The 15,684-nt window shown below is 32.9% G+C and overlaps 1 protein-coding gene across 1 annotated transcript in view; it reads right to left on the bottom strand.

The window, feature by feature from the left end:
- LOC148277186 (potassium channel subfamily K member 1-like) overlaps positions 1-15,684 on the bottom strand; it is a 68,822-nt gene that overhangs the window by 11,070 nt on the left and 42,068 nt on the right. The window contains exon 2 of the mRNA XM_088233226.1: positions 5,402-5,542. Within this exon, the coding sequence (XP_088089352.1) occupies positions 5,402-5,542 (141 nt within the window). The remainder of the gene's footprint in view (positions 1-5,401; positions 5,543-15,684) is intronic.

Genomic DNA, 15,684 nt, shown 5'->3' with positions numbered 1-15,684 from the left:
TTTTACGTTTTTGCGCCATTCATCCCAACTCGATACAAGATTGTCGGAATTCACATACAGTAATGAGGCACTGAAGCGCACAATTTCTCGTAAACGCTGACTCTGCCATTTGTATAAAGGGAATGTCAAATTTACTATGTGGTTCAATTTTAGTGTACATTTTAAAATTTGTTTTTCTTTGCAGGCACAACAGGCCAGGCGGCCCAATTACAGTGGTGAATTACATCACAGAACACCCAGACTTGAGAAGTATCACATTTATTTTTTGTGTTCTCTCCGGGAATCGAACCCGGAATCTTCCGTGTGTGAGTCAAGCATCTTGACCACTACACCACGGAGGCCGCCATAAACAATGTTAGTAAAACTCCCGCCGTATACGCCCATCAAATAATTACCGCTGACAATTTCTTGTATCTTTTAATATTTTAACTTGGGTAATTTATTAGAAATGTAAAATTAATAATTAAGTACATATAATGCGCATATAATCGAAACATAATTAAAGGTATAAATGAAATGAGATTTTGAGAATTTAGAGGTCTTTATTTGCATTTAATAAAAGTTTAAGCAAAAAAATATTCATGTTATTCCATAAAACTTACTTGGCTTCATCAACAGAATATCCTCTGATTTTACTAATGTCCGTACAATCAAAACTCTTTATTGCTCAACTGTTCGCCCTCTTCTAGAATATGCCTCAGTGGTCTGGTCTCCATTCTATGTCAATCGCATAAATCACATTGAATCAGTCCAACATCGCTTGCTTCGAAAAATAGCGTGGATGCTCGGACTAGAGAGAGATAATTATTCTTATGCTGAAATAGAGTCAATGTTAAATATTTCTAGTCTACAAAAACGTAGAACTAATATTGACTCCATATATATGTTCGGCATACTAAATGGTATAATCGATGTTCCATCATTACTGGGACAAGTAAAATTCAATATTCCGACTCGTAGATTGAGAAGCAATGAAGTAGTGTTCATCGATCAGCATAGAACAAACTATGGCCTAAATTCTCCAATGACCCGCCTTTGTCGTATTGTTAACTCAAGACAAGATCTGGACTATTTGGTTTAAGTTTACAACGATTTAAACGAGCACTAAATAAATAGTCCAGATCTTGTCTCGATGTCCCTTATGTTTGTCAATGCTTCTTTCTTTTTTTTTTTAATGTTTTAAACTATTCTTTTATTATAATTTTTAAACCTTATAAATTGTATACATGGACATTGATAAATAAATAAATAAATGTCCGTTGATAAATAAATAAATAAATAAAATGAGGTTCATATAAAATACTAGTACATTAAATAATAATTTTAAAAATGAAAAAACGTTTTAGAAAATGAGTAGTTTTTCGCTTCTTATTTATCAAAAGAGAAAAAGAATGGAAAAAACATTCACGTTTAAAAAAAATATATATTTATAACATAATATTTAATGCGATAAGGGAAATGAGAAAATTGAGAAATTTGGAGGGGGGGGGGGTATCGCACATTGCACTAAACTGTTATTTTTTAAACGTTTTCACGAAACAGCTTAATTTGTGAAACGGTAACTGTTATTGCCATATTCATAAAAAAAACGAAATGTAGTATATCTAGCATGTACGAGTATGTTATGAACCCAGAAATGCTAAATGTGATGAATGTGTGTGTTATGCTATAATTTGAATACATTTGGGATAAACAAATTATTATGCGCTATTTTGTACGTGTTAGTTATGTAGGTACGTACTACGTACACAATAATCTAACCTCAATATGCTAATTTCAATTAGTAGAATTAGTTAGACGAATTATGATTTAGCAGATTGCCCCTTTCCTCCATGGAATGACGAAGTTCAATGGTTTTAAACAATTATATTATGTTTTGCTTTTTTAATATTTTATTTTTTTGAATTTTATTCGTTCTAAAAAAATATTTTTATTGTGCAAGGGTTTAAAGAACACCTGTATATTATACCTCAATGGTTTTGTTACCACTACTTACAGTAATCAGTAATTATTTTACTCATTCTGGGACAGTAAAAACAAATAACATGAAAACACAAGAATCAAACATAAATATTTAACAAAAATGCAGACAAAATTTAGACATAATTTTTTTTCACTCATATCGGTGAGAAACTGTGTTGAAAACTAGATCAGCGTGATCGTCTTAAATAAATTACTAAGCAAGTAGCCATTTTATCGGAGGGGTGCATTCTGTAACCCACAAATTTCATGACTACCTTTATAGGAACGTATATAATAAATTCAGAACCACCTTCTGATCTGAAAGTTTAATCCAGGTAGCTTTTTTCAAGGTCCAGTAAAATGAGTGTAAGTTTTCCATGATAAACCAACCATATTTGAACTATTTACTTATTTATAAAAAAGTTGTTCCAAAATAATCTTTAAATTAAAGTCCTGTTTAAATGGAAGCGTAAAATTCATCAGCAGGTTCCTATTTTTTTTCAATGTTATATATTTATCCTAAATTATAATTTTATATAAAAACCTTAAACGATATTTTATTAAACGTTTGAATTATCATTAATGCGAAAATGTTTTTTTTATTTTAACCCTAATTTGAGCATACGTCCCACTCCTGTATTTACACGTGTAAAATACAATAGATAGGACAATATTGTCTTGTCCCAGCTCCGTGAACAGCCTCGACCGCGCTGAGCTGACCGACTGAGCCATCGAAAATTAATACACGACGGAGTTTATTATAATACAAGCGAGTTCGCGAAAAATATTATTTATTTTATACCGAGATGTATTAGGATTAGACGAATTAAATAGTATAAGTGATTTAATCTGCCGCTATTTTTGGTAGAAAAAATGCATGGGAGCGACACGTTTACGTCGAGCAAATCTCTATTGTCACAAGGTCCTGTTCGTGCGAGTTCACACGAGGACAATGCGGCCGCGCGCGGTAGTGGGGTAATCATTGTTCCGTGGAGAGCTTGCTAGTCTATCTGCGTGAGAATGTCTCGGAACAATGTCTTGTTCTACAAATTTCTGTTTACACGTGGACAATGGTATAGTCCTGGGACAGAATCATTTTGTATTATCCACGTATGAATGGCCTTTAAATCATTATTCTTAATATTGTTTGGGAACATGTTAAATTTAGGCATACAGTTTTGCAGTGTCCTTTTACCATATTTATTACAATATTAAAAACAGCTGGCTCTTCCACGCTAGTTAACCTGTGGTGGTATTCTGAATCTTCTCTACCCCCTAAAGACTACTTAATTTGGATTTTTTTTAATACGACGACACTTTGTGTCAGGCTGGTGATTAAACGTCAAATGATGTATAAAATGTTTGAAAAACGAAAAAAAAAACATGTTATTTGGTCAATTCAACCTAATTAAGCGTTTTGGGTAATACTTAAGGTGGCAGTAATGTTCTTAATTAAAATCATCATGTTTGATTTAATCATCAGTGTGGCCATATATAAAGCAAAAATTAGTCGCGCGAAAAAAATACATATCCCCAAATTAACACTCTCTAAGGGATATTGAAGATTCATAATTGTACTCGTGAGCTGGTATTTTGAACGGAATGGCGCGCGAAGAGATCGCTCTGTTAGCGTGTAATTAGTTCGTAAATACGCGTTAAAACTGCGTTACCTACGTGCGCTTTTGCGTTCAGAATATCAGCCCAGTAGCTCAATCACAAATAACTATCAAGTGCTAATAAGCGACGTGATAACAATTTCTCACCATGGTTGTTTATCGTATTCGCGATCACAATAAAACATTCGTGAACACCTAATATTAAATGTCAGAATATTTGCGTTTCGCGACGTATAATCCTGCTGCGCAATCACATATTTGCATTTCACCAGTGTAAACATGGAAAGTATTCCAAAACCGCTGTTTTTATTTATTTATTTATTATTTATCATGCTATTTATTGCATTTAGCCGGCGGTTGGCAAGTCAAATGTCAAGAAAAACAGTCGCCATAGTAATTGTAATTTAATTGTCATTTTTGTATATTAGATACTCCTTACTATTTTGCAAATACAATATATTGTATTATTTTTATAGTAAACGCCGATTTTCCGCCAATGAACTGTATTAATTTTATGAGGAAAACAAAAAACAAGCGTTGACTTAGAGATTACACACGCGTTGACTTATGACTGCGATAACTTGCATGCCTAGATTTCCATATTCCCCTTCTCAAAAATGTTTTCCCTCTCTGTTGAAATAAATTTAAATATGAACAACCCCCTAGGGAGGAAATCCAGCAAGTCTGCAAGCATTTGGACATACTCAAACATTGTTGGATGTTCATTATTGTTCATTGTGATCGCTCAAATGCTTAGCATGCCTTTAAGCACGTCGATAGTTATTGTGATTGAGCTACAGGGGTGCAATTATGAATTTTCCTATCACTTTGAGAGTGTTTAATTTGTGAATATTATTTTTTGCTTCATATATGGCCACACTGATGGTTAAACGTAAAAAAATATGAATACATGAAATCAAACATGACGATTTTCTTTAAGAACATTATTGTGACCTTAAGCTTTACCCAAAACACTTTATTAGGTTGAATTGACCAAACCGTATTAGCTTTATTTCCGTTTTTGAAGCAGTTTTATACACCATTTGACGTTAATCATCAGTGTGGCCATTATATGAAACAAAGTGTTGTCGCATTAAAAAAAATAATCTTCAAATTAATCAAAGATCCAGAATACCACCACTGGTATTGCAATCGTGTACTACGCCGATAATACGCAGGATATAAGCTAAACTTTGTGTAAGTTGACGGTATTTTAGTTTTCACCAACTTGTACAAAACTTTAGCAACAATAATTATCAATGACAGTGGGGACACGGAGATTATAAAACTCAAAAGTGGGCCATGAGTAAGAACCGTCGAGAACTAAGCGCCAAGGCACTCTGAAACACATTACATTTTTTACAACAGCCCTCGTAAAATGGGAAAACTTGAGTTTGCATCGTGTGTCGACATCTGTAGTGTATTCCTACTAGGCACTTAGTCGTCGCTTTCAGCTCTTTTACTATTTTGCGCGGAAGTTTATATGGATAAAGTTGCAGCTCACGGACGCTGCTGGCGGCCATCGCTTCTTACAAGAGTGCATTTTGGCGTGGGCACGGCCGCCATTTGCATTTTCAATAATGCGCGAAATGGCGGGAAATGGGAACGTACGGCAGTTTGTCGCGAGCGTTATTTTGAAATGAAAAAAGTTTATGTTCGAGTTTACGTACGAATTTGTAACGTGACTCGATAGCGAGATAAAGTTTTGTGAATATAAGTAAGTCAGTAGATATCTTATTTTATTTACTAGGTATGTTATTTTCTTTTCATGAAAAATATTTCATTAACCAAAACAAGATCTATTGAATATTTTTAAAACTTACCGATAGTCGTGACCACGGTACTTGAGAAGAAGATGGACTGTCCAAAGCTCCAGTTTGGTTCTCCGGAAACGTTTCTAGAAGCGGAAACTCCCCGGTTACCAGCTCGAACCACTTCCTCGATCAAAGACTCCAAGACTTCCTCTGCAAAAAAGAAAATTCTTTATTAATAATGTCACAAAAAATATTGCAAATATTAGCAAAAAAACTTTTTTTTTTTTTTAAACCTCAATTATTCGAATAAGTTTTTTTAAACCTCAATTATTCGAATAAGTTTTTTCAAACCTCAATTATTCGAATAAGTTTTTTAAAACCTCAATTATTCGAATAAGCTTTTTAAAAATTAAACTAGGTAAGTGTATACTTAAAATATCAACGTAATATTGATTAAAATTTATATTTGATTAATTTTTAGACTCTTGTGATTTGTCAAATTTATCAACAACGTTTTGAGTATGTCTCAGTTTAAACCTAAAACAATCGAAAAAGTTTTTAAAAATTTAAAAATTAAATTAAGTCAACCTGTTGTTTATTAAAATTTCCGTTTGATTACTTTTTAAACTCTCACGATTTGTAAAAAATTTCAACAGTGTTTTGAGAATGTCCAAATGTTTGCAGACAAGCTGGATTTCCTCCCAATGGAGTTTATTTAGATCTAAATTTGTGGCAACAGAGAGGGAAAACATTTGAAGAGTTGAGGAAATGTAGACGTTTCAACATAGGCAGAATAGTGAATGTTACACAGGGTGTAAATTAGCCAATTATGACAGGTCATTAGCCCTGTAAATGCCTAGACCTCCATATACCCTTAAAAATGTTTTTTTTTCACGCCTCTGACTAACTCTAACCTTTCATATTATTATTATAAGTGCTTTTTCGCTACAATAACTTAAAGCGCAAAATTGATTATTTATTACGCTGCAACGGGGAAGTTCAGCGCTACGGGAAATTAGATATAAAAACGTTATCCTAAGAGCGATAAAAATTAAAGCATTAAGTTAACGTACGGCGAAGTTTCTTAAAAATGTATAAAAAAAATAAAATTTTAATTAAAATGAACAACTATGAACGACGTCACTAGTTCCTCAGAATCAACCAATGATAGAGTGCTGTGATAGATTTCTGGTTTGCGGAAAGCCAACCTACCGATCAGCAGAACTCACCGAGGAGTACTTGTTACGTCACAGGCGGAGTAATTTCAAAAATACAAATTATATAAAATCACAGCGCTGATAATACGATGTATAAAAAAATATTTTTTTTAATTGGTTTTGTTCGATAGTATTAACCCGTATCTCGGCAGAACGAAAAATTATGTTTTACACATTTGATGGTTGAAAATGCTTCAGAATCCCAAACAATTTTATTGTTGTTTTAATCAAAGCTTATTATGATTTCAAATAATGCAATTAAGAATTAAACATATGGTTGTGCAGTTTTAACTAAACGCTGTTTTAGTTCATGATAAAAAGGCTATAAAAAATAGATAATGGAGCTAGGTAGAAGTAAAATGGATTGTCTCATTCGCCCAATCCAATACTGAATCAACTACTCCAGATGTATAGCTTAAGTTAGGTTTTTTTTATTTTATTTTGCGTTTTATAATACAATTAATTTAGGTATACGTGGATTAAATACAAACATAAATACGTAGCGTTTAAAACTGTCTGAACATTTTGTTAATTATCTCTGTATAGTCTTCTATTTATATTCTCACATGTAAAAATATAAACAAAATAATGTTGTTAAGTGTCCTCGGCACGGGTAACCCACCCCAGTAAGGTCATATTATTTTCATTATTAATAATTGTTAATGGAAAAAAATGATTAATGAAAATAAGACTAGGGAGAAGTTCCCTATGGACTGGATTATATTTTTTCTGAATTTAATGAAGTACTTTTTGTTCTTTCATTTATGTTCTCTGATGAAATCAGCCATATTTGACTTAATTTAAAATGTAAATCTTCGTCTAAATAGTCAACACGGCTTACTCGTATTACGAACAAGAATGTCTTGATTACGTTTGATGTTTTATTTCTGTTTCTGCGGAGTTGTAAAATTTGCATAAATTAATTAAAGCTTTCTACCCATAATTGTATGGAGACGAAGGACGCCTGTAAAGTCCTTTGACTGTAGTACTGGGATTAATAATTAATCCAGTTTACATAATTGTGTACGAGGAAGTGTGGAAGATTAGATTCTTATAATTAAAAAATAATTTTTAAAAATCACTCTTTACATACCATAATAGAGGTGTGGTATATTTTAGGGCGATTACAAACGCTATCTTCATATATGGAGACGGTATACTTAAATTTTCTACTATCTTCATCTACCTCGGTATTACTGACATATCCACATGTGTTTTCAGGAAATATATGAAATGATATTTCATTTTCATAGTGGGGGGAGATTACATCGAAAGATACGGAAACCACGCCTTTACCGTGACGGTATAGTTTAAAATAAATTATCCCAAGCGATTACGAAGATACACTATCAACCCTGTATCTTCCAGTTTTAAGGATAACTATCGAGGGCACCCGTATCCCACGATAAACATATCTAAGCACTGGAAGTGACAAAAATCATATTCAAGCAAGCACTTTTCGCTTTAATAACACTTCAGAAACAATGTTGCCACTGTGTAAAATAAGTTGACCGTAGAATATTGCATGTATTTATTTATTTTATTTGGGATTTTTACATCTATTACATAAATCAATAAGTAGAAGTATATTAACAATACTGTGTAAAATAAGTTGACCGTAGAATATTGCATGTATTTATTTATTTTATTTGGGATTTTCACATCTATTACATAAATCAATCAGTAGAAATATATTAACAATACTAGAGCCAATTAAAAAAATCCACTGTAAATCTAATAATACATAAGTTAAAGAGTTTACGTAATTGTATGTGTGTGACGTTTGTATTCATGTGTGTGTATGTGAATGTGTGTGTGTGTAAATGAATAAGGGAGAGTGTGCATGCGCGTGTATAAGTGAATGAGGGAGAGGGTGCGTGTGTGTGGGTGCGTAAGTATAAAAATATACATAATTTAAAACATGTAATTATATTGAAAAGTGTACAGAAAAGAGATTGGTTAGAAGTTTGTTTATAAAAAATAAAAAAAGTAATAGTTTATATCTACTTTCGAAACCTTTTTGCAAATATTTAAGTCTAGAAATGTCATAATTTTTTTTTTAAAGTATGGCAAACTTCTAAACCTTTTAAAAAGCAAAAACATTTTATTTCAAAATTTAATTAATACACACTGAATATAAATAATGTGCAACGAGTCCCATACAATAATCTCTGTTGTAATATGTTAATTTTAATAGCTTTCCAGGGAGTTGAATCCAGTCCTTGTCTACATTCGGACAAACTTAAAATATTGTTGTTTAAAATATAAGTGTTCTTCTGGCTTTATTCGCCGCAACGTGGTCAATGAGAAAGTTATTTGTTAATTAAAGACTATTAAACTAAGTCAATTGAAAAAAAAAATATATATGTGATTATCGTATTATCAATGCTATGATTTTTTAAAGTTTTGTATTTCTGAAATTACTTCGCCTGTGACGTCTCAAGTCCTCTTAAGCTTCATTTCGCATCGTTCTGCCGATTGGTTCGTTGACGGTTAGTAAACCGGAAATCTTTCACAGCTATCTTACCATTGATTGGTTGATTCGTAAACTGTCGTCATTTAAAATACTTCGTTTTTAAGAAAATACTTTTTATTATTTTTTCGTACATTTTCAAAAAACATCGCTTACAATTTAATGCTCTATTTTTTACCGCGCGTAAGAAAACATTTTTTGTATCCAATTTTCCGTAGGGCTGAAATTATTTCAAGAGGCTGAGTGGATTTGCGAAGGTTTTTATTTCCAACCTACTTGTTACTGAATTACCAAGTAGTATGTTGGATATCATTCCCAAACAATTTCATTTGACCAACCCACACTTACATTACGAATACTTTATATAGAAGGTCAAAACAGCCGTGTCATGAAAAGTTATTCGCATTAAATACACATTCGAGACACTTCGTCAAATCGGAGGTAGATTTTTATATTAATTTGAGAGATTTTTCATTTTAACTACTATGATTTAAGCGACAGAGTAAAGGGACAGAAGTTTTGATTTATGTGGTCCCTTGCGAATTCATCCACAATACTGATTAAATTTTGCCAAGTAAATTAAGTAATTATTTTTTATATTTATTATTCTTTACATATGATTCATTGAATGTCTTATAAACGTAAAAAAAATATAACTTTATAACATAATTCAACAATTAGTAAATTAAACCTAACAGACGAATAAATTGCAATCACTAACACAATTTAAATCAACAAACTAAAATCAATAAATTGAAATCAATAATTACGAATCTAATGCCAAGCTCAAGTCATGGCAGGCAAATATTCTTTGACTCTATAGGAGCTCTTTCCAAACGGGCTGTGCTTGACAAAATCCTATTTTTTTTTTTATTGGCAAAGCCCGAATTTCAAGGGATACCCTGTTGTAGGGTTGTATGAAGTTTGAGACAAAAGAATTTAAAAAAAATTGCAGTCTAGTAGTGGGCACAACTAGCATATCTTTATTTCTAGTGTTGAACCTATGGAAACTATGTTTCTCCTAAAATTATCAATATTTTTGTGTATATACATCAAGTTTTCATAAATATATTGACATTTGACGACTGTCAATATATATATATATATAAACCGAAAACAACGTTACTTTAAAAGTTTATACAAATTAGTTGTTTGTTAAGTTGAAACCGGCGTCCATTCAACGTGTTTTAATGCATTTTTTTTATAATGGAACTAGCTTAATAAGATAATACATAATATGTAAAAGGTTTATACCAACTGCAAAAGGTAGTGTAGTGAAACGTTTTTGTGTAAATAATATTTATAGTAATTTTGACTTTCCAGAAGTTCTGTTACAAGGTTGCGTGTATTAAATAAAAAATTCACTCACATATTTTGTGAAGTTTTATTTACTTATTTTATAACTTAATAAACTGCGACAAAAATAAAAGAGCGATGTAGACAATACTGAATAAAATTTAGCCGTGTTAAATGACCGCGAATTGAATTTGCATTTACGATTAATGTCGTTAGCTGTGTCATGTTGTTCGAATGGAGAGAGTCCGATTTGCGTTTCCGTTTCGCCGCGCTAGGTACCTTGTTAGGTTGGTATATGCGTACCTGGGATTTAATGTTGCCAGTATCCATAGTATAGTCCAATCGTTAATTTCATTCAATTTAACAGATGCATTATAGTACTTTTTTATGTCTCTTTCCACTAGCTCAATCACAAATAACTATCGACGTGCTTAAAAACATGCTAAGCATTTGACCGATCACAATGAACAATAATGAACATGCTTAAGTTATCGCAGTCATAAGTCAACGCGTGTGTAATCTCTAGTCAACGCTCGTTTCGGTTTGGTTTTTGTTTTCCTCGTAAATAAATACAGTTCACTGGCGAAAAATCGGCGTTTACCATAAAAAATAATACAGTACATTGCATTTTCAAAATAGTAAAGAGTATCTAGTACAAAAAAGTTAAAATTAGATTACAATTACTACGGCGACTACTTTTCTTGATATTTGGCCAACCGCCGTCTAAATGCAATAAATAGCAATTTTTGAATATTTTCCATATTTACACCGGTGAAATCCAAATATGTGATTGCGCAGCAGGATTATACGTCGCGAAACGTAAATATTTTGATATTTAATATTATGTGTTCACGGATGTTCCTTTGTGATCGTGAATACGATAAACAACCATGGTGAGAAATTGCTATCACGTCGGGTATTAGCACGTCGATAGTTTTTTGTGATTGATCTACAGTTTGTTTCATGAGAAGTAATCAAATGTTTAAAGTTTATAATCACAATATCTGTGTATTTTTTATGATGTAAAAGCCCTGCTAGGGCGTTTAAATTGAATAATATAAAATAAATAAATAAACAAATTGACCGTTGTATTAAAATTGACAAAGAACCGGATCACTAAATGTGATATTACTCTCCAGAGCGCATTTTATTGTATAAAAATGTCTCCTGTCAAACACAGGCATCGCCATGCACTGCGTCATATTATTTTCTTGACATATTTTATATAAAATATACATTTTTAATAATGGAATGACGACGGGGCGGTAGCGCATAACAAGTACGACCTATTTATTGCGCAACTTGAAAAATAAATATGAAAACCAACTATTGAACTTTATTGAACCCACTCCACAGACAAACATAAAGACATATTAAAATGCAATAAATAAAATATTATCGCGACATGAAAAACTGACAGAGAGACTATAAAACAGTTTCAGGTGATATAATGAAAACCGTTTGCAACAAAAAAATTGCGTTAAAAAAGTAAAATGTTTTGGATGAACATATTGAGTTCTCCTGGTAACCTGATGTGTTGGCGGCGAGTGCTGCGGATTCCCTGGACGGCCAGACGTACGAATGCATCTATTCTTCAGGAACTGAACATAGGAGAAAGATTGATATCCATGTGCGAGAAAAGAATCCTGCAGTTCTTTGGGCATATTTCCAGGGGAGATTCTGATAGTTTGGAGAAAACTATTCTCCTAGGAAGTGTCGAAGGGACAAGGTCGCGTGGACGTCAACCGACAAGATGGAGCGGTACAGTCACTGAGTTATCAGAATCATCGCTGACGAATGACTATAGAAGAGCACAAGACCGTTCCAGATGGAGGGAGATTGTCCACAGGCGAGCCATGCCTGGAGTCAGGCGTAATCACCATCCTCAGACATGAGGCACGGATTGAATAATTGAGTTCTCCAAAACGAAAGCCATTTTCAATAGAAATGTACGAGTCTGGATTTTGCCTAAGAAAAGAGACCATTGCATAATAATAATAAAAAAATTAAATCTTTATTAAACATAACCGCGGTGAGGTACCTACTTACTCACGACTTTGATAATATTTCGAAATGGACCAATCATTAATCGCGCTAAGTTATATGACTAAAGCTAATAATAAAGTCAATTTAATACTTAAAATAATTCAACAATGTTTTGAGTATGTCCGAGTGCTTGCAGACTGGCTGGATTTTCTCCCTAGGGAGTTGTTCATATTTAAATTAGTTGCAACAGAGAGGGAAAACATTATTTGAGAAGGGAATTTGGGAGTCTAGGCATTTACAAGGCTTATGACTTGTCATTGGTTGGTTTAAGTGGCCACTTTACTCACCATTCTGCCTATCTTTGAACATCCAAATTTTCTTAACTCTTCCCGACTTAACACGTAATTTTCCAAGAAGTCGGGACATAAAAAAATATAGTTGTGCTCTTAGACAAAATTGTGTATTTTGTGCATTAAGTAAATAAATAAAAAAATAAAAAAACATTAAAGAAAGAGGTAGATTCTATTTACACTGACTTAAGCAAGGCCTTTGACAAGGTGTGTTTAAACATTCTGGTCGCCAAACAATATATTATCTATAATTATTACAATTTTCTTAATCTCTGTTTTTAATTTTTGTATAAAATTGTAAGATTTTATATGTCCATGTACTTGTATTTTTTTCAAACTGAACGGTTTGGGTTGGTAGGAAGAAATTGCCTTAAGGCAATCTGCCCGCCCTTATATGTATAAACTGTATACGTATAAAAAGTGTTAAATAAATAAAAATATCTAAACTAGGAATAAGTGGTCACATGATTAAATGGTTTCAACGCTACTTAACTGACAGAACACTAACGGTAAAAATTTGTAACACTTTATACCAATCTTTCTGTGCTACTAGTGGTGTTCTACAGGGCTCCCATTTGGGCCCAATACTGTTCATCATCTTTGTTAATGATATGATGGATGTTTTTGATGATGTGGAGATATTTCTGTTTGCCGATGATATAAGGTTATTAATAACGTAAATGATTGTGTGACTCTGCAACGTAATTTAAATAAAATGTTCCAGTGGTGCTACACTTATAAACTACAATTGAATATAAACAAACGCCAGATAATGCCACATAATGAGATTTTTAGAATAAAAAATCCAATATTATTTTAATATCTTTTGGGAAATATACAAATGGTCTCAACTTCTGGGGTGCGCGACCTGGGTGTCGTTTTCGATCAAAAAATATCCTTCATTAATCACATAAACAACATAACGAAAATGTTAGGCTTTGAACACTGAAGTTGATATATACTTCATTAGTGAGAAGCCAGTTAGAGTATAACTCTATAATATGGACTCCTTACTACAACTGTCACCAAAACTCTCTGGAAAGTGTCCAAAAAAATTCTTGAGGTATATAAATTTTAAACTTAGAATCAGTCATGAATTTTTAAATAACGATTTTTTACTAAAAACATTAAATTTGTTAAAACTGAAATGTACTACACTAAAATCAATAGATGGAAGAATTGAAGAGATATGGATGTTCAAACATTGAAAAAATGGTGAATGTTACACAGTGTGCAAAGTGGCTACTCAAACCAGCCAATAAAAGGTAATTAGTCCTGTAAATGCCTAGACTTCCATATTCCTCCTTTAGAATGTTCTCCATCCCTGTTGTTAATATTTATGACTCCCGAGGTGGTGAAATCTACCTTTATAATGACGATAATACCTTTAACCGTTATTTTTATTCAAATTAATGTATTTAAAGTCTGAAAGACATAAAGTTGATGAAATTGAAAATCGATCCGTAGACCTTGAAATTCAAAGATATAATTTAATTTGAAAATGAATAGAACAATGATATTAATATCTAGATTAGTCTACGGATCACTAGATTTGCCTGTCATATCTTCATAAATAGTGATCAATCATTTAGTTTTCACGTTGCTTCAAATTAGTCATTAATTGATTGAATGGCTGACAACGTTTCCACATAATGGCTACGCAATTATTAAAACAGATTCAACTGAATTAAAATGACATTCACCCTTTCAGCCCGTGTTTTCAATCAAATATACACCCGATTCAAGATTTATTTACTCCCGTACCACTCAAAAGAGCGACGAATTTATTAATTAGTAATTTGATTCAATTCAATTAATTTATTAAAAATAATACAAACATTGAACAAACACCTTGCTAGAATGAACCTTTCCGAAACATCTAGATGTAGGTTCTGCATTGCAGATGAGGAAACTGTTAAGTAAATAACAGCATTTATCGATACGATTCCTGGCCGATTACCTTTCTTTCACATCCTTCCCTTGACCCATCCTTATGGTACCTACTTAACATCAAGATAGAAGAAATTCAAAATTAGAAGATTTTTGACTTCACATAAAATCGGATAAAAAAGTGGTTGGATTCGTCGCGCGTCGTTAAAAACATTGTTACATTTTGTAGTTCATTTTGTCATCCAGTGCCAGAAATTGAAGAACATTCAGATCATATTAAAGGTAGGTATCCATTCCATGTTCCTATCCTTTCTCAAATATTTCCCAATCACAAAACTGAATGAAAATTCGTTTTTCATGTACAGTCCGCCTTTTCGTTAACAGAAACACCTATACACATTATATGTGAATGTGATGCTTTGCATCATAAAAGGAGCCTCTTCCTCGGGGGTCCAATGGTTAAACCTGAGGATGTTAAAGAGCTCGCCCCCTAACTAATACCCCGATACTTTACGGATCTGGGCTTAGAGGGGGAGATTTAGCAAAATGTAAACTCTCACCTTCCACACAGTAGCGAGGCTCTTTATAGACCTAGACTTGGAGGGCGAGAACTATTCACGGGGACCCATCACAATAGATTTTCACAGGTCGCAGTGACGTCAGGAGCTTGCATAGCACTGACCCCCACCATTAAGAATAAGAAAAAGGAATCCCTTATAAGTCTCATAACACGTCTGGTTATATTTCAAATATATTTCAATTCGGTTCACACACCCGCGACGCGAAGCTGACTTGGGACGACGCACAAGAGCTGGCGGCCTATAGAGATGCATGGAGGCTCTTTGTGGACACCATATGCTCCAACTAGGGAGCGGATATGGAATGGTGATTATGAATTAGTATGCTAATTCAACTATGGCAAATAATAATTAAGAGACGCAAAACCAGAGATTATACAAGTCGTAAAACGTAAATATTTTGAATGATGACATTTACTATGAGCAATATTTTGAGCTTGTCCAATTTTTTTGTAAACAAGGACTGGATTCAACACCCTAGGGAGCTGTTAATATTATCATACTATAACAGAGATGAAGAACATTTTAGAGAAGGGAGCTGTTAAAATAGAAGTCTAGGCAT

This window comes from Micrasema longulum, unplaced genomic scaffold, assembly GCF_059751315.1.
Source record: "Micrasema longulum isolate JH-2025_06_02 unplaced genomic scaffold, ASM5975131v1 h1tg001072l, whole genome shotgun sequence".
NCBI lineage: Eukaryota > Metazoa > Arthropoda > Insecta > Trichoptera > Brachycentridae > Micrasema > Micrasema longulum.
Note: the sequence above shows the minus strand (reverse complement) of the source record. Positions and strands in the feature narration are given on the sequence as shown.